The sequence below is a fragment of the Hemicordylus capensis genome, chromosome 10 (genome assembly GCF_027244095.1).
Source record: "Hemicordylus capensis ecotype Gifberg chromosome 10, rHemCap1.1.pri, whole genome shotgun sequence".
Classification (NCBI taxonomy): Eukaryota; Metazoa; Chordata; class Lepidosauria; order Squamata; family Cordylidae; genus Hemicordylus; species Hemicordylus capensis.
The window spans coordinates 27,177,710-27,203,428 of record NC_069666.1 but is presented as its reverse complement, the minus strand read 5'-3'; the positions used below and the strand labels follow the sequence as shown (position 1 = coordinate 27,203,428).

The 25,719-nt window shown below is 41.6% G+C and overlaps 2 protein-coding genes and 1 long non-coding RNA gene across 7 annotated transcripts in view; 2 read left to right on the top strand and 1 right to left on the bottom strand.

Annotated features, from left to right (window-relative positions):
• The window catches only part of RORA (RAR related orphan receptor A), a 417,924-nt gene extending 404,547 nt beyond the window's left edge, over positions 1–13,377 (top strand). For all 4 annotated transcript variants that reach the window (XM_053273017.1, XM_053273014.1, XM_053273018.1 and 1 more), the window contains one exon: positions 280–13,377. In XM_053273017.1, coding sequence (XP_053128992.1) covers positions 280–444 — 165 coding nt within the window. In that variant the 3' untranslated portion in view covers positions 445–13,377. The remainder of the gene's footprint in view (positions 1–279) is intronic.
• The window catches only part of LOC128335136 (uncharacterized), a 39,847-nt gene extending 22,548 nt beyond the window's left edge, over positions 1–17,299 (bottom strand). Inside the window, exon 1 of the long non-coding RNA XR_008311520.1 lies at positions 17,088–17,299. This is a non-coding gene — a long non-coding RNA (uncharacterized LOC128335136). The remainder of the gene's footprint in view (positions 1–17,087) is intronic.
• Positions 17,300–17,345: 46 nt separating this feature from the next.
• The window catches only part of ICE2 (interactor of little elongation complex ELL subunit 2), a 33,098-nt gene continuing 24,724 nt past the window's right edge, over positions 17,346–25,719 (top strand). For both annotated transcript variants that reach the window (XM_053273012.1, XM_053273013.1), the window contains exons 1-4: positions 17,346–17,490; positions 19,209–19,313; positions 23,794–24,019; positions 25,488–25,607. In XM_053273012.1, the coding sequence (XP_053128987.1) occupies positions 17,459–17,490; positions 19,209–19,313; positions 23,794–24,019; positions 25,488–25,607 (483 nt within the window). In that variant the 5' untranslated portion in view covers positions 17,346–17,458. The remainder of the gene's footprint in view (positions 17,491–19,208; positions 19,314–23,793; positions 24,020–25,487; positions 25,608–25,719) is intronic.

Here is a 25,719-nt window from a genome sequence, read left to right as displayed (position 1 = left end):
GCTCAGTTTTAGAAATCCAATCTGGCATTTCTAAATGATGGACACTGTTAGAGGCTATATGCCAGATTGGAGAGGCAACTACAACTCCCATCATCCCCAGCTGCAGTATGTGGGTGGGGATGATGAGAACTATAGTCCAACAGCAGTAGGAGAGCCTCCAGTTAGCCATCTCTAACCCAGTTCTTACTACCTTATATGGGTCAACTTTTAAGAACAAAGTTAAAAGATTAAAAATGTCATACAGGTTAAGTAATTCTGTTTGTTTTTGCTTTTTTACAGCTAATATGCAAAGTGTCTACTTTAAGAGCACTGTGTGGGCGACATACAGAAAAGCTTATGGCATTTAGAGCAATATACCCAGACATTGTGCGACTTCATTTTCCTCCATTGTACAAGGAGTTGTTCACTTCAGAATTTGAGCCAGCGATGCAAATGGATGGGTAAATTTATTACCTGATCACTTCTAGAATGTTTGAAGTACAAACATTAAAAATGAAAAGGAAAAAAAGGATAAGAGAAACCAAGACACTTCCTGTGGCCCTCCACGGCCCTGGGGAGCCAACACACTGCACATCTTCTGGCGATTGGGGTCAGGCAAAAAGGATGGGGAAAATGAAACAAAAGTTGAACTTATTTTTCTCCTGCATATGATTTCCATGTATGCCTACCAATATGGACCCTTTTTCTGTCTTGACTTCTCAGTCTTTGACCTCTGTTTACACAGAATGAGGGTTCTAAAAAATCAGGAGGTTTCTTTTTCCTTGTAACTCACTGCCCACAGACTTTCAATAGAACAATGTTGTTAGTCAGAACAGAGTCTCCAGCTAGAAAGCAGCAACTGGTGTGCATTGCAGAGGCTTCAGCATCAGATTTGCACAACTTGCTCATTGTTTCATGAAGGACGATTTCTTTTCACCCTACCGTTGATTGCCAGTAGGCGGAATGGCATGAAAAGGGTCCATAGCAATAGCAACAATAGCATTATAATCTATTACAGGGTAAATGGGCATGAAGTCTATATATAGCAAAAGAGATATTGTTTATATATTGTTTTAATTAATATAAAAATGTAGTTACTGGTATAGCTTTTATTGTTAAATTGATAAGGCACTTTCATTTTGCACCTTTTTCTTTTAAATTATATGCTAGCGTATTCATTGTCGTGCTGCATGGACACCAGAAATTCGAGTTTAACTGAGGGAGGTTTGGAAGGTACTGGGGCACTGCAAGGTGTTTATGCTGCTGTTTGTCACGTTTAATTTTATGAGAGGCTGGTTATATCATGAAACACCTCTGGTGGTTTTGTGTAAGGGGGCAGGGAGGGATGGGGAAGACAGGCTTCTAAACGATTAACTATTCGTTTTCGCTTGCTTTTTTGAAAAGACAAGTATTGTATAAACACACAAAAATCCCTGTTATTTCACTTGATTGCTGATATAGGTAGGGATGAAGAAATCTGTGTTTAATAACTTAACAAAACAAGCTGATTTTCAGCAGCAGCTAAAGTCAGCCCACTTAGGTGAGTAAATAAGGATTCAGACAACCAAATTTAAACATCTGTGTTTTGGAAATGTTGATCCTAATACTTTTGTTTACGTGTGTGTGTGTGAGAGAGAGAGAGAGAGAGAGAGAGAGAGAGAGATCAGTCATGTGTTACAACAGCTGGAGTATAATCTATCAGGAAGTTGCAAAATCCCTATTGAAATGAATGGAAACTACACAAAACCATAGTGGAATTTCTTGATGGATTGTGTGCATGGGCTTCAATCCTGTCCATGGTTACGAGTGTTTAAATCTCTTCAGTATTTAAGCTCAAGTAACTGTTTTGCTGGATTGTGGCACAACTGTTTTATATAGTAAAGAGTGAGCTTATACATGACTACTTACTCCATATAATAAACAATGCAATTTAAATTGGTTCCTAGTCCATTTAACATCAGTATAACCTGAAATGGCCCAGTTCCTACAACTCTGTTTCAGGTTATTATTTCAGCACTTCAGCCACATACCTTGGTCATGCACAAAAAGAACTATCAATGGTCAATTATGTGGCTTATGGATGACTAGGTACAAAATCCTGTTCAAATGAGGAATTTGATCCTAAAAATGAGAGCCTCAAGTTGTGTTCATTTTTTTCTTTCAATATCCCATTCCCCACCCCTGTTACCTAAAGAATAAGGCAGGTCTACTTCACATGTGGCAGGACCACCAAGAAGGCATACCATGTTGTACGGGTTTTACTGATTGAGAGTTAAAGTAGTTAACACAGACCCAAACCATGTGGGAGCTGCTTCATACAAGTGACTTTCCATGCAGAAAGACACCCATACAGATTATCCTCTTAGTGGCAATTACACCACCATCATCCTGTTGAATCAGGCCATCCTTAATATCATACATATGGCATTGAATTTTCCAAGTGGTAGCAGCTAGAACTTATCTACTATAGCACTGTTTGAGGTGTGATTCTGAATAACACACTTCTGAGAAATCATTGTCCTTTGTTACAGAAGGGGGGAAAGGACACAGATTCATGTCTATTGGGAATGTGCTATTTTGGGGCGGGGTGGCGGCGTTAACTGGAACGTTTCATGTTGCAGGTTTTCCCTGGTGCATTGGTATAATCGCTCTCGAGGTTTCACTCAAAAACACAATTCCGCATGAACCTAAACATGTCAGAACCGCAATTTCAACTGTATTCACTTTCTTTGGTATTGTTTATCTGAGAGTGAATACTTAAGAGCTGATATACTAAGGCTACAATCCTGTGCACTCTTACCTGAGAATAAGCCCCATTGAACACAGTGGGGCTTACTGCTGAGTAAACATGCATTGTAAACCACCCTTACTGAAACAATAAGCAAACTCCCAAGATATCCAAATATGTTGGTGACTCAACAGATCTTGGGCTCTGTGTGTTTGCACTGCACCATGGAGTTCTTCTAGTTCAGCTTCCAACTCAGAACAGGAAACTGCTAGAGCATCCCTGGGAGATGGCTGTCCAGCCTCCGTTTCAAAACCTCGAGCAAGGGAGAGTCCCCTGTGGCACAGCTCTTACAGTTATGCTGTGCTATTTGTCACTGAAAGCTAGAGATAGAAATCTTGCTAGACATTATCTTATTGTTTGTCAGAAAGCCAAGAAGCCCTAATTATCCAGAAGCTCACTTTCAACTCTGGCTCCAGCTACCTCTTTGATGGAAATGCATCAAAGACTGATGTGATTAAAAGGTTCATCCCAGGATAATCAGTAATATAAGCAAACTTTTCAAGCTACACCCAAGTTATTCAAATGCATCTTTTCAAAGTGGATTTTATAACATTCAACATTCTGATTATTTAAATTCAAAACATACATATGGATGTGTGTTTCTTCTTGTCTCACGTCTTTTTCGTCAAAAGATGAAACTATCAAGCTGTCTGCATATAGTTTTATCAGGTTCATAAAGTAAACTTCAGAAAATATTTTTCAACATCTAGCGATATTTATAGTTAAATTAATAGCGGAATACATTATCTCTAGGAAAGTAAGAGGGTTGTTTTGGGTGTTTTTAAAAAAACCAAGCTAGAGCATAATTGGATTTTTGCCTACACACACTGCAGTAGTCCACACATTTAAGGGATTGCTGCAAGAGGAACTGTGCCTTAAAATCTGTGTCCTGAGCCCCATCGTCTACATTTAATGTCATACAAAGGACTGGAAATACTCTGTCTTGGAGAGCTCCTACATGTCTAGTTCTAAAGGAATGCTGATCATGTGCAGGATACAATGAGGCTGCACATCTGATTTTTCTATTTTGGTCCAGTTAACACAAGCTGAAAGAGCTCATGCAGTTGCACTGGTACTATGCAGGGAGGTGCTCATACAGGTGTGCTGTTTGTATGCTCTGGCACCTCCCTGTAGGGGGCTGGACATAATAGGTGTCAGAACTGTGCACGCATGGCAATTCTGGGAGCACCTCCCATGCATGAGCTCAGCTGCATCTCTGAAGAGGACATGGGAAATTCAACAACCCTGTGCTTCCTTTGTCCCCTTCCAGCTGCTCTGTGAGGAGACACTTGCTTACATTTCCACCAACCCAGGGCCAGGGATACTAATTCCTTTTACAATAGCAGCTCAGTGTGTACAATGAGAGGCCCTCGTAAAGCATATTTCTTCAGAGAGAACGATAAGGAATTGTTTGCAGCCAGTGAACAGAATTCTAAAAGGATCCCAAAGTAATCAGGAGATTCCATAAATTTCAATATTTCTCCCACCATGGCATGAGCGATTCACAAGCTGGGGCTCATCATACCAAATATATGATCAGTGATCTCCCACATGTATCCATCCTCAAATTGTGTTTATTTTATTGGAGTAACTGGTAGAAAATGTCCATTCATTCTTTTCTATAGATGCAGTTTGTACTTAAAACCAGGCTGTTTTAACGAACCAATTTTCTGATTGTGACCAGCCTCAAATGCTAGTGTAGTTAAAATTCAACTGAACCAAACCAACGTCTACTAGCCAATGCCTGTGTAAGGCCTGCCATTTACTTATTTACAAAGGGCCTGATCCAGAGTGACTGAGTTAATAACAACTAAGTCCCGCTGAAATTAATGGGACTTTGAAGTCATGACTAACTAGTCTCATTTGTTTCATTGGTGCTTAGACATGACTAGTTTAGTCTGAATCCTGTCCAAAAAAAAGTATAAAGCTTATTTGAGAGAAAAACAAACAGTATTTATTTATTGCAGTAAAAAGGATAGCTATGTGTCATATTTTAGTACTATCATGACCTCTGTACTTCTTGGTAAACATTTTGTGGTCGTACAAAGTATACTTATACTGGGAATTATGTGGCATTCCCAATCACATCCCTAAAAATAGAAGCCGGGTTGATTCCTGTCTTGAATGTCAAGCACTTTATGTCTAAAAGTGAGGCACATCATTATCTTAAATAAGTGAAAATATTGGAGGCTGCTAGTCACTTGTAACTTTTTCAAAATCCAGTTGGTGCATAAACTAGCATGCAGATGTTTTCTTCATCTCAGTTAATTGCTTCTTGACAGCAAACTTATTTTGGCAAAAGTAATAGCAGGAAAGGGGAGCTGCTAATGACCTCTTTAAGAGGACATGTAGAAAAACTCAAGCTGGTAACCTTGCCATCTTTGGCATTAGAAAAGGAATGGGGACAAAACCTGTCTGACAAGAAACCGAATAAGATCTAAAAACTGCAGATGGCTGGTGTGGTACATTCAGTTGGGAAACTTGCAGGCTCTAGACTGAATTCAATATATTTTTAAAATGTGGCATTTCCTAATGTCTGTTCAAGTTCATCTTTATTATAGAATTTATAATAGCTGCAGATGTTTAAAAAACTCTAGAAAGCTGTTAATTATCTTGAGTTCATAATCCCTCCCGTTTTGCTGGACAAATGGCACAGAGAGTGTCTTTCAAACTTCTAAATGAAGATGTGTAGTTTTGGACCACGGTGATGTACTTGTGTGTCTAGCATTTTGCTATTTTTGAACTAAGAAATGATAATGAGATGAGATGCTGTTAAGTTTGGTTGTTCTTTACAGAGCTTTTATATCATCATATGAATACCAAGGTCTGGATGTGTGTACCCTCGTATGTATGGTGTGCGCATGTGTGCGGTTGCTTCTAGGCCATTAAGTGTCCATGGAAGAAAATGTGTTGAAGATATTTAAGTCAAAAATAGAAGGTGGAAAAAAATATTCTATATAAAGCCTTGTCTGGACCACTTAGAGAGAGCTCTATTTTTTTAACCCTTCTATAAATATTTGATGGCACTTGAAATATTCCTGCAATAAAATGTGATTTGTGTAAAGATTAACAAAAAAAGATTTTGTAATGTGAAACAATGAAAGAAAGCAATGTAATTTTTCTAAAAAAGAAAAAGAAAAAACAAACCAACTTTGTATTATTTTTGTTGATGAAATTTGTCTACTTGTCTTTGGAAAACTTTTTATTTCATTGAATGTGCCATAGTAGTGATGTAGGTTGTGTTTTAAAAAAGTTTTAGATGACAGGAAAGCTATTTCTGTTACCGACATTCCATAATGCGCGAGGACATCGCATGATGATTTTTATTTTATTTTTAAGATTAGTAAGCTTCGGTCACTGTTGCTTTTTTGCACATGTACTTCATTCCTCTATAGTGCAATATGTACATAGAGCACTTGCGGGTTTTACCTTGATCCCTCAGGGAAAAATACATATTGTTGTACAGATTTTTTTTGCCTTTTTTTTCTTTTGCTAAGGAATGTCGATTGAATCACTTCTTGTTGTCAAGGGGCAGCCAGATAATAATCCTAAGGCCACTGCCAAAAAACATTGATCATGTAATCATTCATGCCCTGCCATTCACAACAAAAATACTTTTGACAGTTCTTTGTGCAAATTGGGGAAGAAAAAGGGTATATAAGCACCTTACGATTGACTTAACTGTGAATGACAATCCATCTGGTTATCAATAATAGACACCCTGTCATTTAGACGTTGGGGTTGAAAAGTCTGAAACTAATGTGCTCAGGGATCTTCTAAAACTCTTCAACAGGGTGGCCAGTACTTCTGGGACAAATTGCTTTTTAGAAGTTTAGTACTATCCCTCCAATGCACAAGGGAACTGGGCAGAGACACTTTCCTAAACAGAACCACAGGGATTTGGGTTTCCAGAACAGATACTGCTCAACCCGGTTTAGGACTGGCACAAAATCAAATTTTAAAAAAAATTACTTCCAAAGCAGCATGTCATTTAATGTGATAGAAAACAGAGTTCATTATGACCTATGAAATAAATTGCTTTAATTTCATGTCAGATAACCACTGTTTACTGGGTCCTGGGAAAATTTTAGACAGCAAGTGGGCAAACTGGCCATGTGCTAGTAGATTTTCTAGAGCCAGCTTGTGCTGTGTTTTCTAAATTTACATAATTCTGGACATTTTAATATGAGCCATTACAAATTTAGTTTCATGATGTGTGAAAGTTTATATTTCTGTGAAGTTCAGTGTCAATATTTTAAACCCAAAATTCACACTCAGTGCTTAGTTCTTGCTGAAGTAAGTTCACTTTATTATATAACCTGTATAAAGTACAATTACATTGTCATTACAAAGAGAGCCGCGCACCTCAGAAGGCAATTATTAGAATATACTGCTCAGAGCAGGTTACTGAACCTCACCCAGGTTGCGCATTCACTTTAACAAAGTAAAACCAAAAACTGATTTTTGAAAGCTTCAGAGTAACAACCCCCATATAATTCCAAAATTAATACAAATATGTAGCAACTAGAAAAGTGCCATCTATGTGCCAAAACCTTGGGGAATTATCTTAAGTTTTTTAGAAGACCCAAATAGGAGTGTGGAAGTAAAGCTCTCTGAGAACTGGGTATTTTTGTGCCTCTTTCCATGTTTATTAAAAGCAGGATATGCAGTAATGGAAATGATTAAGGCAAGAATTTAAGATCCATTCTATATAACAGTCAAGCCAAAGATAAATTGATTTCATAACTTCACCTATGTGGTTGTATGGTTTCCGCTGCCGCCACCCCCACCACCTTTTAAATTATTTATCTTATGTACTACTACTTTCTGCATGTTTTTCTCCTAACTGCTAAAACATGGCAATTTATTTATTTACGGAAATAACTGCAGTAAAGCACCCATTAAGCATTCATTGAATGTTGTGTTGTGTTTACATTCTGGTTCTCTTTTGAGACCAAAAAATGGCTAAGAGGGTAGTTTGTTGAAATTTATTTTCACTGTCTGATTTGTTGATTAGTCACTTAAACCTACAAGATGAGATGGTTGTGGAAGAGGTACCTACGTATTTTCAAGCTAGTGGGCCTGTTTGCATAGTGTAAAGAACAATCAGAACGCCACAGGGTCAAATCTCTAAAACTAGACAAGATTATAATCCTATACAAGCAAAGCAGTGATTCTAGAAATCATATCTAATTTTATTTTTATACCTGTTACTATGTTTCTGTTCTGTATAAGCCAGTTATGTAGTGCAAGAGATACGGGCCAGTTCTAATGTAATGCGCAGATTTTGTGAGTACCAGTTATGCTGATTGCAACCCCAGAGTGACCAGGGACCCATCCACATGATATTCATGTGATCATTTAGTTTTAGAATAGCTCTGTGTGGCCTCTGGTGTAAAATATAATCAAAGTATTGTTGGTAAGTTCTGGGCACTTGCATTTGGGAAGAGATCCGCTCAGCCACGTGATAATGAGCTCTAACAAAGAACATCCAAATGTTTATGGGGAAATGGTGATGCACACTTGTTTCCTGCCCTCTCTTTCCATGGGGATGGAACTAAAAGGGTTATGCCAGAACTGGCCCTTTCTAAGTGCAATGGGTGTCAAAGGTATCAGCTTGTAGATTGTGCTGGGTTCCCAGATGATCTTATGACACAGTTCAGTAGATTGGCATATATTACATAGCTGGATCATTACTTTGTCAATATTTCTTCTGCAAATACTATCGACTGAGTTCTCCACAAAAATAGCATTTTTAGCAAGCCAAACATCATGATTAATCAGTCTCTACTGTATGTTTATATGTCAGCTAGTTTAATTTCAAGCTGCTGGGGAAGAAGGTGGAGAGTTATTGGCCTACAAAAGCAAGATTTTTTTCCTCTAAGCTGAATAAGAGTATATAATATGTGAACAACAGTATCAACTATTTTAACATTTGTGATTTTTGCACTGCCTCAGCTGAATATTTCTTGCAAAGTGGTGTTTGAGAAACCAAAGCTTTACAACCAACCAGTTAATTACCAACTGATGTTACAAATATTTAGGAAAAAGCTACAGATTACCCTAACTCTGGCTAGATTCTATTGTGATATATTAGAGACAATGTGAAATGTGAGAATATGATGTTTAAAATTGATCATGTTGAGATTAGTTTGTAATTCATACTTTTAAATTTGGATACAAAGAGTTCTAGGAATGAAGCAATATGTAATCTACTATTGCTTTATAAATGCATCAGTCAGATTTTCACATTTATCAGTAGCAGGGCATAATATTAACTCTTCAGAGCAATAAATCAACTTAACCCAAATAATAAATGCTTAGCTCCTGTGCATTGTGATACAAGACACACTGAATCTGCAAACTGTTTCCATCAATTCAAATTTTAAGTTTTTGCTGCTGTGGAATTCTCTTATCTTGGCTGTTTATCTCATTAGGAATATCTATTACCCAATCAAGTTGAGCTCATGGCATGGCATTTTTTAATGCTTCATCCTTATTTTGGTGTGTGTGTTTACTTTGCATACTTGATCCTTCCCAAGATTCCCCAGGAAGTTTTACTGAAGATGCATAAATGCGTAGGACCCTGCAATTTGTTTGTTATCCTCGTGTTTAAATGCAGAAAATTCATAAGCAATACAGTGAATTTTATTTCACAAAATCACAGAGGTACTGTATATATATTTTCCTAAATCCAAATTTTTCTATTTTGACTCAACAAATTTGTAAAAAAACAAAACAGTGGTAAAACTTTTGACTATTAGGACATTAACTGGCTGCTTCTTTATATGTAATTGTATTGTCTGCCTGCTCCTTTTTTCGGAGATGTGTTTTTGTATGGATGTTTGAGCCAATGGGAGGCTTGAAGCTATGATGTATTTTCCCACTTTAATATATTTAGCATATGACAAACCCCAGACAAGGCTTTTAAAAATATAAGAAGAACTGCAGTGTTAGGTGGTTTATTTGCAAACAGTTTTCAGTGCTGTCTATTTTATGGCACCTTTAACAATATTCTTGTTTCCAAAGTACAAAAGAAAGGTAAAAAAAAAAGTACTCTAGCCATAACTGAATGTCAAGCAATAAAAACAATGACTTTTTGTGCATAGATTTAAAAGAGAAACAAATTTTAGACATCTGCATGTAAATGCAGATCTCGTTTACTGCTTTCTTAAACTTGATCAAGCAACTCCTTATTTTACTACTAATTTAAGGACTTGTAATGGCCTGTACACGTTTTCTCTTGCTATAATTCTTGTCATTATCTTCGTCTCAGCTTCTGAGTCATACTCTTCAATGTTGTTCTGCTCACCTTCTGTATGGTTATAACTATTTTGCTTTCATTCTCTATAGATAAAGATATACTATTTAAAAAGCCTATGCGGTGCAAATATTTATCTGTTTATCAAATACCACATTATGCTGTATACTATCTGTTTTACTATATACTCTATTTTAGAAATAGTTGTTTAGAACTAGAGTGTGCTATTTTTGTGTTTTTCTGATGTGTGGTGCTAGATAAGTTAATTTTATGAACAAATCTCCCTTCTACTCCTAGACAATACCACATTTGGGTCTTGTGCTATTTCACTGAATATTTATGTGTGTGTGTGTATATATGCCTTATACACACTTACACACATGCCCAAGCAAGTACCTGTATCAGAGTACAAGACTGGGGACATGGTTTTCTCTTTGAATATATAGTATCATTCTATAAAGTTGTCTCTAGCATATTTAATCAGGAGAAAATTAACTCCTCAATAATGATATTTGATATCCAGTGTTGCTTCTCTCTTTCTTGCCCACCTCTCAATTCTTAGAGGTTAAAGATCAGCAATGCCACTTTTGTTATCTTTTAGTGCTGCACTTCCATGTACTCCAGAAGAACTTAATTGTTTCCATTTTGTCTACTAAATTGCCCTTCTCGGCAATACGGAAAATACTTAAACGTAAACCAGCTTGTCAATCAAATGTTCATAATATTCTAAAGGTGCAGGTCAGTATCCCTGGAAGCAGTAGGCTAATAGGGTACAGTGACATTCCACAGGTGAGGAAAGCAATGTCCACCAGGGAATCCACCTGAGAGAGATCCACCCTGATCCAAGTAGGAATTAAGAGGTGTACTGACACAATCCACAACACTAACAAGTTAGCGTGTGGTTTCCAGTATCCCTGTGTCCATTCAGATTAGCGTCATTCACATGACCACCCTGGGAGACAGTGATTGTATGAACTGCTGCAGAGATGTGGGGCCTGAATACAAAGTCACTGCATCCATGCAAATTGTGGCAGCTGCATATAGAAGCCTCCACATGGAGATGCCAGTTACTACAATTTACTGCCTGATCACACTGGCTGTTCAGTGTGCTTCCACAGGTGACTGGTTGCATATGAACAGGAGAGTTGATGTGTGAGCACAGTAAAATGTGCTCACCCTTAAGTGATGGAACTGCTCTGGGAAGAGCAGGAGGTTCCAAGTTCCCGCCCTGGCAGCATCTCCAAGATAGGGCTGAGAGATTCCTTCCTGCAACCTGGGAGAAGCCGCTGCCAGTCTGTGTAGACAAGCCGGGGAAAGAGCTAGGGGCTGTACTATTAGTAGCAATTGTCAAAGGAGGCCTGTGCCTTCCTAACTAAACTGTTTGTTTAAGAAATATTAGAGGAGACAATTACAAAGCTACTCCCAGAATCGTCATTACCATGTTTTAATGACCAGCACTTTCCTCAGAATAAGGGTAGATGTCTGTATTCCCAACTGCTGTTAGGTGCTGCCCCAAATTGTTCCAATAAAGAAGTTCACATGAGCACATTGGGCCATGCCTTCTTGGTTGCCCCAGCTGTTATGGTGACCTTAACCGCTGCACCACCACTGTCACTTGCTTTTGAGAGTTTTGCCAGTACAGACATGCTGTATGCTGCCGCTATTTGATACTGTGATCCGGGGCTCTGACACACACAGATGTCTTTGTACACGCAAAGGCTGCTCCATTCTCTCTGCATACAGAATCCCCACTGCATGCAAACATAGAACAAAATAGGGCAGCTTCAAGCACACGCCAGAATCTCAGGAGAGTTTTCCAAGAATTGCATTTTTCAAGAGATCAAATCGCAAAAAAGTATGTTTTGCTTTGGATGGACTGCTGCTCGTAAGGACAACAATGCGCTAATATTGTAAAGGTGCTGATGAACTCTTTCTTGTTCGTGGGCATTCACCAGTCTGTTCCTTTTGTACTCAAGAATGTGTACTCTCTCCTTCTGCCTGGGAATCTGCTTATACCTTCAGAAAAACTATAGCTAAAGTGTAACCTGGAATATGCATGTGTGGTCCCCAATGGCACCACAATTGTACAGCCCAATTCTTAAGAGTTTGGCACCTAAAATTACTTCAGCAACAGTATAATGGTGATATTTTAAAACACTTTATATATACTATTCAGACTAATTTAGCTAGACCTTTGAACCTTATCATTCACCACCAATATCATCTCTTACCAAAACCTAATGGATATCAAATATCAAAAATGAGAGATAATTGACCTTTCCTACAACTCTCTTCTGTACTATTACTGAAGTTAAGATCTTTAGCAAAGATTTTTGAGGAATTTAAGAAGCTGTTTGTTTACTACACTTTTTGTTAATAGAACATAGTGAATATTAAAGCCACGAGTCCTGGCTCCATGCACTGCTTCTGTACCTTGATTTAGCAAAGTACCATTATTCTGGAAAGAAATGCAAATTGTATCTGCACCCTGGCTACATTTTAATGAGTAGAAAGTTTTTAACTACAATCACTTTCATGATAATTAGTTTGAAATTTTCTTTAAAAGCTACAATCATCTTTAAAAATGCAAGTTCATGATTATGTTTCATTCCCTTCGTCACCTTTTAAACTGAGACCCCCTTAATTTGTGTACTAATATGTGTATCACATACTTTATATCAGTAATATTTTCCCTAATTGTTTGGGCTTCATTGTTTTATAAATTATGCAAGTTTGTGTGAGTAATGTTTCTCATGTAATTAAACGTCTAAAGAATATGAATAAATGCAGATTATAAATATGTATTGGTTTGAGGATTAAGCACATAAACATCACCAACCTCACTGAGTAACACACTCAGTCTTCTGTAAATAGCTACAAATTGACATGAATCTGTACTGTACATGCAAAATGTGGTGTCTTATGTGTACAGTATGTACAAATTCATTTTCTAGCTATAAAAAGCATAAGCCATTGAGAGGAATATTCAAAGTAATATTGTAATAAAACTTCGCTAATGATCTTTGCCCCGTGATCACCTAACTTTTTCACTTCTATCAGATCTTCTTTAGAACTCACTCTTACACTCATCAGCTTAGACTCGGTTTATTTTATCCTGATCCTGAATAAAGTATTTTGACTCATTTTGTAAATACAACTGTAAAAATAAGAGATTTAATGTTGTCTTTTAAATACTCTGATTTTCATTCTAATATGAATGTTGTTATATTGTATTTAGAACCTGTACCTTTAATATTACATTACCTTTATTAAGTGCATTGAACACATCAATTTTAGATGTGCTTTATGTGCTGTTCTCCTGTAATAAAACTTCAGCTTCTAATGGAAATCTTTGATGCATTCATTTTTCACATCAAGATAGTTTTGTGTATTTTACTGGACTGCCACTGGCACTGAAACACAGGACACCCTGCTCTTTGGCTGAGAACTGCAGCAAGAAGTCCCAGAATGTGCATCCTAACCTGTTAGCATGCAGCAAGAATGGAATGTTCCGATGCACTCAACAAGCCTACCTACTGAGGAGGCTGTCCCCGCTGTCTCTGCAGCGATTTGCTGCTCTGGCCCTGCCCAGCCATCTGCCTTGGGGGTGGAGAACACTGCTGCTTCTCTGAATCAAACCACTGCTGCTTCCAACACACATACAGAATTATCGCCACTCCGATACAAGGCTACATCTTATGTCCTTACTCCAGTCAGCAGATACACCTACAGGTGAAACTCGAAAAATTAGAATATCATGCAAAAGTCCATTAATTTCAGTAATGCAAATTAAAAGGTGAAACTGATATATGAGGTAGACGCATTACATGGAAAGCGAGATAAGTCAAGCCTTAATTTGTTATAATTGTGATGATCATGGCGTACAGCTCATGAAAACCCCAAATCCACAATCTCAGAAAATTAGAATATTACATGAAACCAATAAAACAAGGATTGTAAATAGAACAATATCGGACCTCTGAAAAGTATAAGCATGCATATGTATTCAGTACTTGGTTTGGGCCCCTTTTGCAGCAATTACTGCCTCAATGCGGCGTGGCATGGATGCTATCAGCCTGTGGCACTGCTGAGGTGTTATGGAAGACCAGGATGCTTCAATAGCGGCCTTCAGCTCTTCTGCATTGTTTGGTCTCATGTCTCTCATCCTTCTCTTGGCAATGCCCCATAGATTCTCTATGGGGTTCAGGTCAGGCGAGTTTGCTGGCCAATCAAGCACAGTAATCCCATGGTCATTGAACCAGGTTTTGGTACTTTGGGCAGTGTGGGCAGGTGCCAAGTCCTGCTGGAAAATGAAGTCAGCATCCCCATACAGCTCGTCTGCGGAAGGAAGCATGAAGTGCTCCAAAATCTCCTGATAGACGGCTGCGTTGACCCTGGACTTAATGAAGCACAGTGGACCAACACCAGCAGATTTGGCTCCCCAAATCAACACAGACTGTGGAAACTTCACACTGGACTTCAAGCATCTTGCATTGTGTGCCTCTCCATTCTTCCTCCAGACTCTGGGTCCTTGGTTTCCAAATGAGATGCAAAAGTTGCTCTCATCAGAAAAGAGGACTTTGGACCACTGAGCAACAGACCAGTTCTTTTTTTCTTGAGCCCAGGTAAGACGCTTCTGACGTTGTTTGTTGTTCAGGAGCGGCTTGACAAGAGGAATACGACATTTGAAGGCCATGTCCAGGATCCGTCTGTGTGTGGTGGCTCTTGATGCACTAACTCCAGCCTCAGTCCACTCCTTGTGAAAGTCCCCAACACTTTTGAATGGCCTTTTCCTGACAATCCTCTCCAGGCTGCGGTCATCCCTGCTGCTTGTGCACCTTTTTCTTCCACACTTTTCCCTTCCACATAACTTTCTATTAATGTGCTTTGATACAACACTTTGGGAACATCCAACTTCTTTTGCAATTACCTTTTGAGGCTTTCCCTCCTTATGGAGGGTGTCAATTATGGTTTTCTGCACAACTGTCAAGTCAGCAGTCTTTCCCATGATTGTGATTCCTAATGAACCAGACTGAGAGACCATTTAAAGGCTCAGGAACCCTTTGCAGGTGTTATGGATTGATTAGCTGATTGGAGTGGGACACCTGGAGCCTAGACTGCTGAACCTTTTCACAATATTCTAATTTTCTGGGATTGTGGATTTGGGGTTCTCATGAGCTGTACGCCATGATCATCACAATTATAACAAATTAAGGCTTGACTTATCTCGCTTTGCATGTAATGCGTCTATCTCATATATCAGTTTCACCTTTTAATTTGCATTACTGAAATTAATGAACTTTTGCACGATATTCTAATTTTTTGAGTTTCACCTGTAGATCAGTGACTCATACAGAAGCACAAGGGGTGAGATCTTTCAATAGCAAATCATTCTTACTCCTCTTACAGTCCCTAAAAGTAAACCACCTCAGATGTAAGATACATGCCTGCCTCTAAACTTTAATATTTTAAAAAGTGTAGGAAACATCCGATCAGACAGGAGAGAGAGGAGAGAAAGAGTTTAGGAGGAAGGCCTGACTGCAACTAAAACACTGTTCAAAGACTGATCTCAAATGTTCATTTTTCTCTCTTATTGGAATTCTTCTTGCCACTTACACTTCCGCCTAGAGTCATCATTTGACTATTCAAGAGAAATGGTCAACTGGGCTACTGAAATACTGACACACAGGTCAAGTATCTGCAGCACTAATTTACTAGAACACGAACAAAAAGCAGTGTTACACTAATTACAGAAACTGTCTTCTAGAACAAAGGATCCCAAAAGGGGGGGACCAGTACCCCTAGGAGTACTTGAAGGGCTCCCAGGGAGTCCTCGGAGCCCTCCTGCCTCCCCACCCTGCAGTCACACGATTCGTTCCCAATCCGAGGAGTGCCAAGCCCCTATGTCCGCCACAGAAGTAGAGGGAGGGGTGAAGGACCCCCTCCTCCTCCTCCTCCTGATTGGCTGACTGACTTTGTGCTGAAGCTCTCCCCCAGTGTTCCCTCTAAGGTGTGCGCACATGTACGCACTCACAGGTTTTTTTGATGTCAGCTCAGTTGATTTTAGATCCCACTCTGAATGCACACACGCACACACATTGCCTTGATACTGCCACCCAGAACAAAACTCGAGACGAAAGTTTGGGGCAGTGTGCAAATTTGATAAAATAAATTTGAGCCGCCCAGTCAGCGTTGACTCCTGGCGCCCACAGAGCCCTGTGGTTGTCTTTGGTAGGATACAGGAGGGGTTGACCATGGCCTCCTCCCCGCAGTTTGAGATGATGATGCCTTTCAGCATCTTCCTGTATTGCTGGTGCTGCCTGATATAGTCGTTTCCCATAGTCTGGGAAACTCACCAGTGGGGATTCAAACTGGCAACCTCTCGCTCCCTTGGCAAGTTACTTCCCGACTGCACCATTAGTTGGCTACTCCTGCCTCTTAAATCAGCTTAATTCCCCCCCCCCACACACACACTTTTTTTTTACCCAGGATATACTTGGAGACCCTTTTAGGTAGTTTTGGGAGGTCTTTAAAGCAGAGTCGGACAAATCCCGAGGCCACCCAGCCAGAGGCCCCAGCAGGGCAGCGGAGCCCCTTCCTCCTCAGATTCGGGATCGGCCACCTGGGGGTTTGCGCACGAGATCAAACCAACGAGGCGTGAAGTTGTGCGTGTGTGTTTAATATCCTGGCTGATATTTTAATCGCGCAATAATATTGCAACCACACAACCTTTAGGTGAGCGGCCGTGTTTTACCGGGAAATTCTATTCCCTAATCAAGGTCCGCCTGTGTCGTCCTGTTCTGGTTTTCGTGCGAGCCGCCTTGAGGCTGGCTTCATGAACGGCGGCATAGAAAGGGAAACCCTCCAGTAAGAAGCGGGAGCCCGGCACGCTCCTGGCAGCACCGGAGCACCCCAGGAGGCCGCGCGGGCACAAGGCTTCCATCCCTTGAACTTTCGCTGGCGAGTTAACGAAGCCAAAAAAAAGAAAAACACCCCGAAAGGTCGCCGCCCTTGAGCCGTTTTCGGCCCCGGTGGCCGGGCTCCCGAGGCGCCCCTCACCTGGGCGCCGCTCTTGCTCTCCTCGCCGCCGCCGTTCCCCTCAAGTCAGGCAACCTTCTCCAGCTTGCGAACCCAGCGGCGCTTCAGCAGCAGCCACGGGCCAGCCCCGGAGGCGGCTCCTCGGAAGGCCACACCCGTGGGAGGCGGGCAGGCCTCGCCCTCACTCAAGATGGCGGCGGCGGCGGCACCGCCCCTGCAGTCTGGTTGGCCCTCGTGCCTCCGCGTGCGACGGCACGCTCCCAAATCCCGCCGGCTGATTGGGTAGCGTGGCCAGGTGGGGGGCGGAGCCCGGGGGACGCCCCCACAGCGGAGGCCCCGCCCCCAGGCGGGCGCGCTCGCCCCGCGGAGGGAGGAGGAGGAGGAGCCCCAAGATGGCGACGGCCAGTAAGCTGCCCCTCACCTGGTGAGTGTGGCGGGGGTCGCTTGTCCTCAGCCCGGCCGGCAGCAGGGATCGGGGTTGTGTTGTGCCCCGGAACCTGGTTGATACTTTCTGTCCTGGGACGCGCGACAAGGAAGAAGGTTGCCTCTGAGGGCGTGCAGAGCGCCCTCCGCGCAGCACTGAGCCGGAGCGCCGCCCCAGAGAGAACAGGATGTCCAGTCGCGGGTGTCTGGCAAGCAGTCTCGGCTCACCCCTTGTAAATCAAGGCTGCATCCTGAAACGCCCTTACTGGGGAGTAAGTCCCCTTGCATTCGCTTCGTGGCATTTACTCTCGAGGAGTCTGGCCTCTCTTCGGCTGCCTCCGTCCTCGCCTTCTCCCGGGGGGCTCCTGTGAAATCGGAGGCTGTTCCTCCCCCTTCGTTTTTATGATGGGCGGATCTTTTTTATTATTATTTATTTATTTAACGCATTTTTTTATTATACCGCCCCAACCCAAGGTCTCAGGGCGGTTCACAGCATTTTGAGGCTCCTCCCAAGTTGGAAAGAGGAAACTTTTAGGAATGGGAGATGTCCTCCCTTGTTTTCCAGGCTACCGTGCAGGGGTTCTCCAACTTGGGTCCCCATTTGTGGGTTGGACTACAACGCCCATCATCCCCAGCTGCCATGGCCTTTGGTGCATTGAAGGCTAGCAGCATCTGGGGGCCCAAGTTGGAGAACCCAAGTTGCATGAAAGAAATTTTAGTTGATTAGTCTAATGATCTTGCTTTGCTTAGAACTACGTACATTGCTCTGGCTAAAACAAGCAGTTTGGAGAGGAAAGCAGGGGTTTTGTGTTTGTTTTTTAGGTAGTTCGGGGGTGGCCGACCTGGGTCTCCAGCTGTTGGACTACAACTCCCATCATCCCCAGATGCAAAATTGCAGCTGGGGATGATGGGAGTTGTATACCAACAATAGCTGGAGACCCTCAGGGCCACGCTTTTTCTAGTATGTTGCTTCTGTTGGCAGTATTTATCATTATATATTTTTCAAAGTAACTTATTTAAGCATGGGTTGTTCGATTAGTCAGGAACGCCTTTTGGATGCTTAAAAAATGATTTACTCTCCCCTGTTAAATTTACTGGAAGCCCTAAATATTATGGAAAGATAGCTGCCAGCATACTTTTTAAAAAAAAAGTTATTCTGCAGATTTAAAGTGCAGAGTGTAGTTTGTCACATGCCGGGATATCAGAGCAGGGGTCCCAGTTTTGATACCAGAAGCTGCATACTTCCTCCTTTGGGTGGGAAAGCAGCAAGTAGCATGTGGACCCTGGGTTTTTGAACATGATGCTAAACTATGGTTTAGCATGACTTCAGATCTAGTATCAACATGATGATATTTTGCACGGTTGCATTGCTGTGGATTAAAATATTTAGTGGGGTATTGCTACACAGCAGTGGATTGGGACCAAGTTGTGGCTGGCTGCTACTGAAGAGAGCCTCTTCTGCTTAAACTTATTTATTTACTAGCCTGTATAATAATTTTTCTAGTTTTCAAAGCAGTGTCTAAGAGAAAACCTCCATCTAGTTAAAATTGGGTTATCTTATGGTGGGTTTGAATACATGTCAATATGTCTTGACACTCAACAGCTCTTGTGAACCACCTTGAGCTTTCTTGCAGTTGGAAAGGTGGGGTTTGAATGTGCTAAAATAAAATAAACATCATATATATCTTTTCTTGCCTGTCTTTTCTAACACAAAAACAGGGATATTCCACCCCTCAATGGCCATGATGTGTATTTCTCACGAGACATTTATGAAAAATATTCACTGGCGCCAACCCTCGCTGAGTTATTGTTACTACCAAAAAGGTATAATATACACTTTCTCTCTAATTTTGGTTTGGGAAGCATGTTAACGAGCAGTTATGTCTGAAATTCATATCCGTTCTAGAGAAGTACACATACAGCTTGATTTTATGCATGTTTACTTGAGAGTAAATCTTACTGCGTTAAAGTGGACACCCTGGTCAGCTGATTGCTGGTTGCTTGACTTTAGTAATATAAATAATAATAATAATAATAATAAACAACTTCATTTGTTAGTCGCCCCATAACAAATTGTTCTCTGGGCAGCTCACAAACAGGATTAAAACATACAATAAAAACACAACACATTTAATCATAACAGACAAAAAAGGTGAAAAGAAAATACAAAATACAATACAAAACAGCTTAAAAACTCATTTTAAAATTAGTTACAAATCTGATCAAATCTGAAAATCAGAATTTTAAAGGCCTGGGTGAACAAAAAGGTTTTTACCTGGTGTCTGAAAGAACAAAATGATGAAGCCAGGCAAACCTCACTGGGGAGGCTATTCCATAAACAGGGTACAACCACCAAAAAGGCCTCCTCCCTGCTAGCCCCCTCTGCCTCACTTCGTTTGGCAAGGGCACCCAAAGAAAACCTTAAATCTTTGGAGGGCCTCCAAAGAAAATCTTAAATTCCGGGTTGGGACATACAGGGCAAGGCACTCTCTCAGGTAACCCGGTTCCAAGCCATTTATTTTATATTTTTAAACCGCCCCATCCAAAGGCTCCAGGAGGTGTACAACAAATTTAAAACATAAAAACACACACCATTTAAGACACAGTGCTAAAAACAATATAAAAACAATTCAAACACAAAACCAATTTAAAAACCTTGGAAGGCCAGGCCAAAGAAGTTTTTAGGACTCTCTTAAAGGCCAACCGTGAGCCTAAACTGTGGATATCTGCCAGGAGTGAATTCCATAGGCCAGGAGCAGTTACTGAAAAGGCCCGGTTCCGAGTTGCCACCAGATGTACTGGTGGCCACTGGAAATGGATGTCTCCAGATGACCTCAACGAGTGATGGGGATCATACTGAAGAAGGTGCTCTCTAAGGCCCAGACCCAAGCCTTTCAGAGCTTTAAAGCACTTTTTATTTCGCCCAGGAACATATCGGCAGCCAGTGCAACTGTTTTAAAACCAGCAAAATATAATGTATGGCTTTAAAGGTTAAAACCAGCACTTTGAAGATTGTCACTGCAGAGGGGAAGGCTTCCTTTCTGTATTTCCCGATGACACCGCTCCCTCTTTTTGTTTCATGATGGCATCATTTCTTGCCAGAGACAGGAGTGAGGTCTGCAGCAACTGGGCAAACCTCCTTCAACAAGGCATTGGCTAGACTTGCAGGCTATCTTCAGACATGAACACAAATAGCCATCACTGGCAAAAGTCACTAGGACCTTCATCTTGATTGTTGCAGGAACCAGGGAGTCCCTGATCCACATTATCTGTCTGTCCGGTCTGTAAACTGCTGTGAAAAATTTGACTGGAGTCTAGAAATAAGTCTGGACTTGGGTCTAGAAAAGCAGTTGCCTTGTTCCACTGTGTGGCTGAGGGCAATAGTTGGGACTGCGTACAGATCGGGACCTGTGGGGTATAATTAGCCTTCGGCAGGTCCTTCACTGCCAAAATGGTTTGGCCCCAGCCTGCTTTTGATTACTTCTAGGCTTGTTGCTGCAATTTGTATTCAGCAAAGGATTCTTTCTGTTGATTGTGGTGGTGACTTCTGTAGTTTGGGGACAGGATAGGATGAAGAACAAGTGAGGGGTCTTGGACTGTAAGAGGGTGGGATGAAAGAGAAGAGAGTCCCCAGTGCCACACTGCATAAGCATGAAAGTGAGAGTCCAAAGAGGCAAAGCCAGGAATGTGGAGAGAGAGCGCGCGCATTGCTGCACCTCTAAAGCCAATTTCTACGAATTTGTGGATGTGTACCTGAAATGCTGTCCCTCCCCATCTCAGTGGGGATCTGAGGAAAGGGGTTGGTTGCTGACCAAGAGGTCAGTTTAAATCAAGCATCCAGGTGAAAGGGGACTGTCAGATGGGCTTGGCTTGTGCTCTGCTGAAGGCCGTGACAGCAGCCTGCCACGAAAGAGTCCTGATGGGTCGCTGTCCCACTCCACGTCAAATGCAGCTAATTGAAGCTGCTAGAATCACTTGACATCCCTACATCAGGCAGATCCGAGTCAGCATCTTGTTGGTGTAGCAGCTTAATTAAATTTGCCAGTTCATGCCACAAGGATGGACAGGTTCTCATATTCTGAGAGACAGCTGTGTAGTATTATTAAGAGCTGCAGACATGATACCGTGGAGACGTTTTCCTGGTGTGTAAATCAAGTCTTTCTTTTTCCCCAGATCAGCAGTTAACACTCAGTTTAGTTAATCTAAAATGTGCTTATTGCTGAGCATGCCGATGCTAAATAATTAAGAGCTAAGCAAGCCATCACGTACTGGGGGAAGTGTTTTGAGTCTCATCTTTATGAGGTTGGAGGACCTCTATGCTGTGGGATATCATTTTAAGAAAAGTCAAGTTGGAAAGAGCTGTAAAACGAGTTCTGTGAGCCCAAGAGAGTTTTAACACTAGCTTAACGCTAGGCCCATGTGCCACGAGGCAAGATACTTACAAGTGAAACTCGGAAAATTAGAATATCGTGCAAAAGTCCATTAATTTCAGTAATGCAAATTAAAAGGTGAAACTGATATATGAGACAGAGGCATTACATGCAAAGCGAGATAAGTCAAGCCTTAATTTGTTATAATTGTGATGATCATGGCGTACAGCTCATGAAAACCCCAAATCCACAATCTCAGAAAATTAGATTACATGGAACCAAGAAGACAAGGATTGAAGAATAGAACAATATTGGACCTCTGAAAAGTATAAGCATGTATATGTATTCAGTACTTGGTTTGGGCCCCTTTTGCAGCAATTACTGCCTCAGTGCGGCGTGGCATGGATGCTATCAGCCTGTGGCACTGATAAGGTATTATGGAAGACCAGGATGCTTCATTAGCGGCCTTCAGCAGTTCTGCATTGTTTGGTCTCATGTCTCTCATCCTTCTCTTGGCAATGCCCCATAGATTCTCTGTGGGGTCAGGTCAGGTGAGTTTGCTGGCCAATCAAGCACAGTACACTGTATACTTTTCAGAGCCCCTGGTGGCGCAGTGGTAAAACTGCCGCCCTGTAACCAGAAGGTTGCAAGTTCGATCCTGACCAGGGGCTCAAGGTTGACTCAGCCTTCCATCCTTCTGAGGTCGGTAAAATGAGTACCCAGAATGTTGGGGGCAATATGCTAAAATCATTGTAAACCGCTTAGAGAGCTTCGGCTGTAGAGCGGTATATAAATGTAAGTGCTATTGCTAAATACGGCTTGTGCTAGAAAGGTGGGTGTAGTGTCCTGGCTAAGAGACTGAGCTACAAATTGGGATTTCTCCTGTTTGATTCTTGGCTCTGCCATGAACTCACTTTGGAAAGGAATTTCAAAATCATCAAGTGTGTTTATGGTTACTGTATTTACCTGAATCCATGTCTAGATTCCAAGTCTCAGGGCTCCATTCTGTCACCAATGGTTTTTAAACTGAAGCTGAATCCAAGCAAGACGGAGGTGCTCATTGTTGGGGGACGTGATCTGCAAGACGGGATAGAACTTCCTGTTCTGGACGAGGTTACACTCCCCCAGAAGGAACAGATTCATAGCTTGTGGGAGTGTTCTTGGACCCAGGTCTCACTCTGATGCCTCAGGTTGAGGCTGTGGCCAGGAGCACTTTTTACCAGCTACAATTGCTTCAACAACTCCACCTGTTCCTCGAGGAGAATGACTTGAAAACAGTGGTACACCAGCTGGTAACCTCCGGGTTGGATTACTGCAATGCGCTTTATGTAGGGCTGCTTCTGTATGTAGTTTGGAAACTTCAGTTAGTTCAAAATGTGGCAGCCAGATTGGTCTGTGGGGTATCCCGGAGAGACCACCTTATGCCTGTCCTTAAACAGTTGCACTGGCTGCTGATGTGTTCCCAGGCAAAGTACAAAGTGCTGGTTATTACCAAGTGTTTTGATATTAGAAACCGGGAGGTCATCTTAAATTCAGAGTCCTGTTTCTTTTGAGTAAATGGACGTATAACCTGTATTTAACCTTTACTTTTTAAAGGGGTCATCTTAAATTCAGAGTTGTCTCCGATTTGGGTAAATACTGTACCTGCCTTCTATGTCCAAATAGCCAGTGTATCAAGTTGTTGTCTTAATTATGTTTTCTTCAGAGTAATGGGCCAAATGTCATTTATTTTTAAAGTTTTTCAAAAAGTTCTTTTAACAGAAAATCTTGGCTAGTCTACTTAAGAATTTATTTTCGAAATAGTAAAAACCAGGTGTCAAAAGGTTGCTGTTCCATTTGGATTATGCTAGCTATTGGGAATTTAGGCTTCCAGTCACACTGTTCGACCATGAAAGTGGAATACTTGTTATGTTGTTTCCTTCCATTCATTTCAGGCACACAGAAGACAATGCAAATGCATCCAACTCTGGACAAAAAAGTAGGACTTCTAATGGACGCACTGCAGGAAAACCAGTCAAAGGGCAGGCTGAGCCTTCTGCAAATATTGCACCTTTCCAAGAACCCAGGGTTCCTTATCCTCATTTTTCTAGTTTGACAGAGAAAGAGCAGAGGAGATACTTGTTTCAGTTGTCTAAAGACTCACATGCTGATCCACATCTGGTAAGTGTTGAGCTTCTTTTCCTTATCAAATTGACACCATTTGCTAAGAAGATGAATGAATTCTCTCTGGCACTCTTGCATGCAAACAGCAGTATTGTGGCTGACTGAAATGTAGGCTTTTGGGTCCTGCTGTATGCAGTGCTGTGAACACCGGAAGCTGGGTTTATACTGGTGCATCCTGCGTAGTATTGCTTTGTACGACTGGTAGCAATTCTCTTAGATTGCAGGTCGAGGGTCTTTTCCAAGAACTCTGCTTCCTGATATGCTTTTAACTTGGAACTGACACCTGCCCTCTCTTAATGCAAGACATATGTTCTTCATGCAAGACATATGAAAGCTATTGATTCTTTCATTCCTGTGAGGAGGAGCATTTTTCCACGTAAATTGGGTGACTTGCGCCATGCCACTGCACTTAAGGAGGCTACAGTACAGTAAACACTGCCAAATCTGTATGCTGGATTTACTGTGTGGAGCAGCAGTTGTGTTTGAAATGGCCGCTCAGATAGTTGCCTGCATTAGGGATTTACATGGAACCGGTTTTGAGGCCCTTTATAGGCCTCCAAACCGGTTTGAAAGGCGATGGCGCGTCGGATGCTTCCGGTTGTATCCGGTCAATGGGGCGGCAGGGAGGCACTCTGCCGCCCCAATTAACTTTGGAAAAAAGGGAGGAGTAAGTGCACCCTCCCCTGCTCTTAAAGCAGCACCCCCGCCCCCATCAAACCACCCTCGCCTGATTCCGTGCACATCCCTAGCCTCCATGTGTGAACTGGTCCTTGGTTGGTTCTAATTAATTGACATCCTAGCATAACTCACTGTCTTGGTAAATTCTGTTTGTTTCCCTTGTATAGTAGGACAATTTGATAATATGAACACTTAGAACATCATAATATTAGGTTCCAAACGAGTGCCCTTTGAGGCTGGGTGAGGCAGGATATACATATTTGAGGCTGGGTGAGGCAGGATATACATTATGGAATATCTGTTCAGATTGCTGGAAGGAACGTTTTAGACAAAGTTTAAAAAGCCAAATATGTGCACAAACTAACAGATTCAACAAGGTTCTGAATTGAGGCTTTCTGAACCATGTGGCCAAATAGTACCTTCATACACAGTTATGAACTGTTCACAAACGACACAAATACAACAGTACAAGAAGTATGCATATCTGTATTCTATTTGTGATCTTGGTAAATTTCCGTGTGCAGCAAGTTAGTTGTGTCTCAGGCTGACCCTGTGCTTCTTCCCATTCAAATCCAACATGTGTGGTTTTTATTTACAGTTTTAATAAATTGTGGCTGAGGATGCTGGAAGTTGTCGTTCAGCAACATCTGGAGGAACCCAGGTTGGGGACCCCTGGTTTAGGGTGTGGGCAGTAGTTGCCCCAGACAGTAAGTAGATAACTGCTGCTGGGTAGATACAGCAGGGTACAACGAGGCTCTTGCATTCTGGGTGTTTTTGTTTGTTTCAGCAAATGAGAGAATTTGTGAGCAAAGAAGTTGCAGAGTTCTTGAAGTTTGCCCAGAACGCTGCCAGAAGTTGCACTAAAGATTATGAGACCTTCTCTGCAGAGGCGGCACTTTACACCCAGGTAAAGGATTTCTTTGCAGCCTCTATCAGTGTAACCGTTAGAAGTAAACAAAATATTTCAGAACCCGTATTCCCTCTAAAAGAGATTCCCAGATGTGGTTGACTATAGCTCT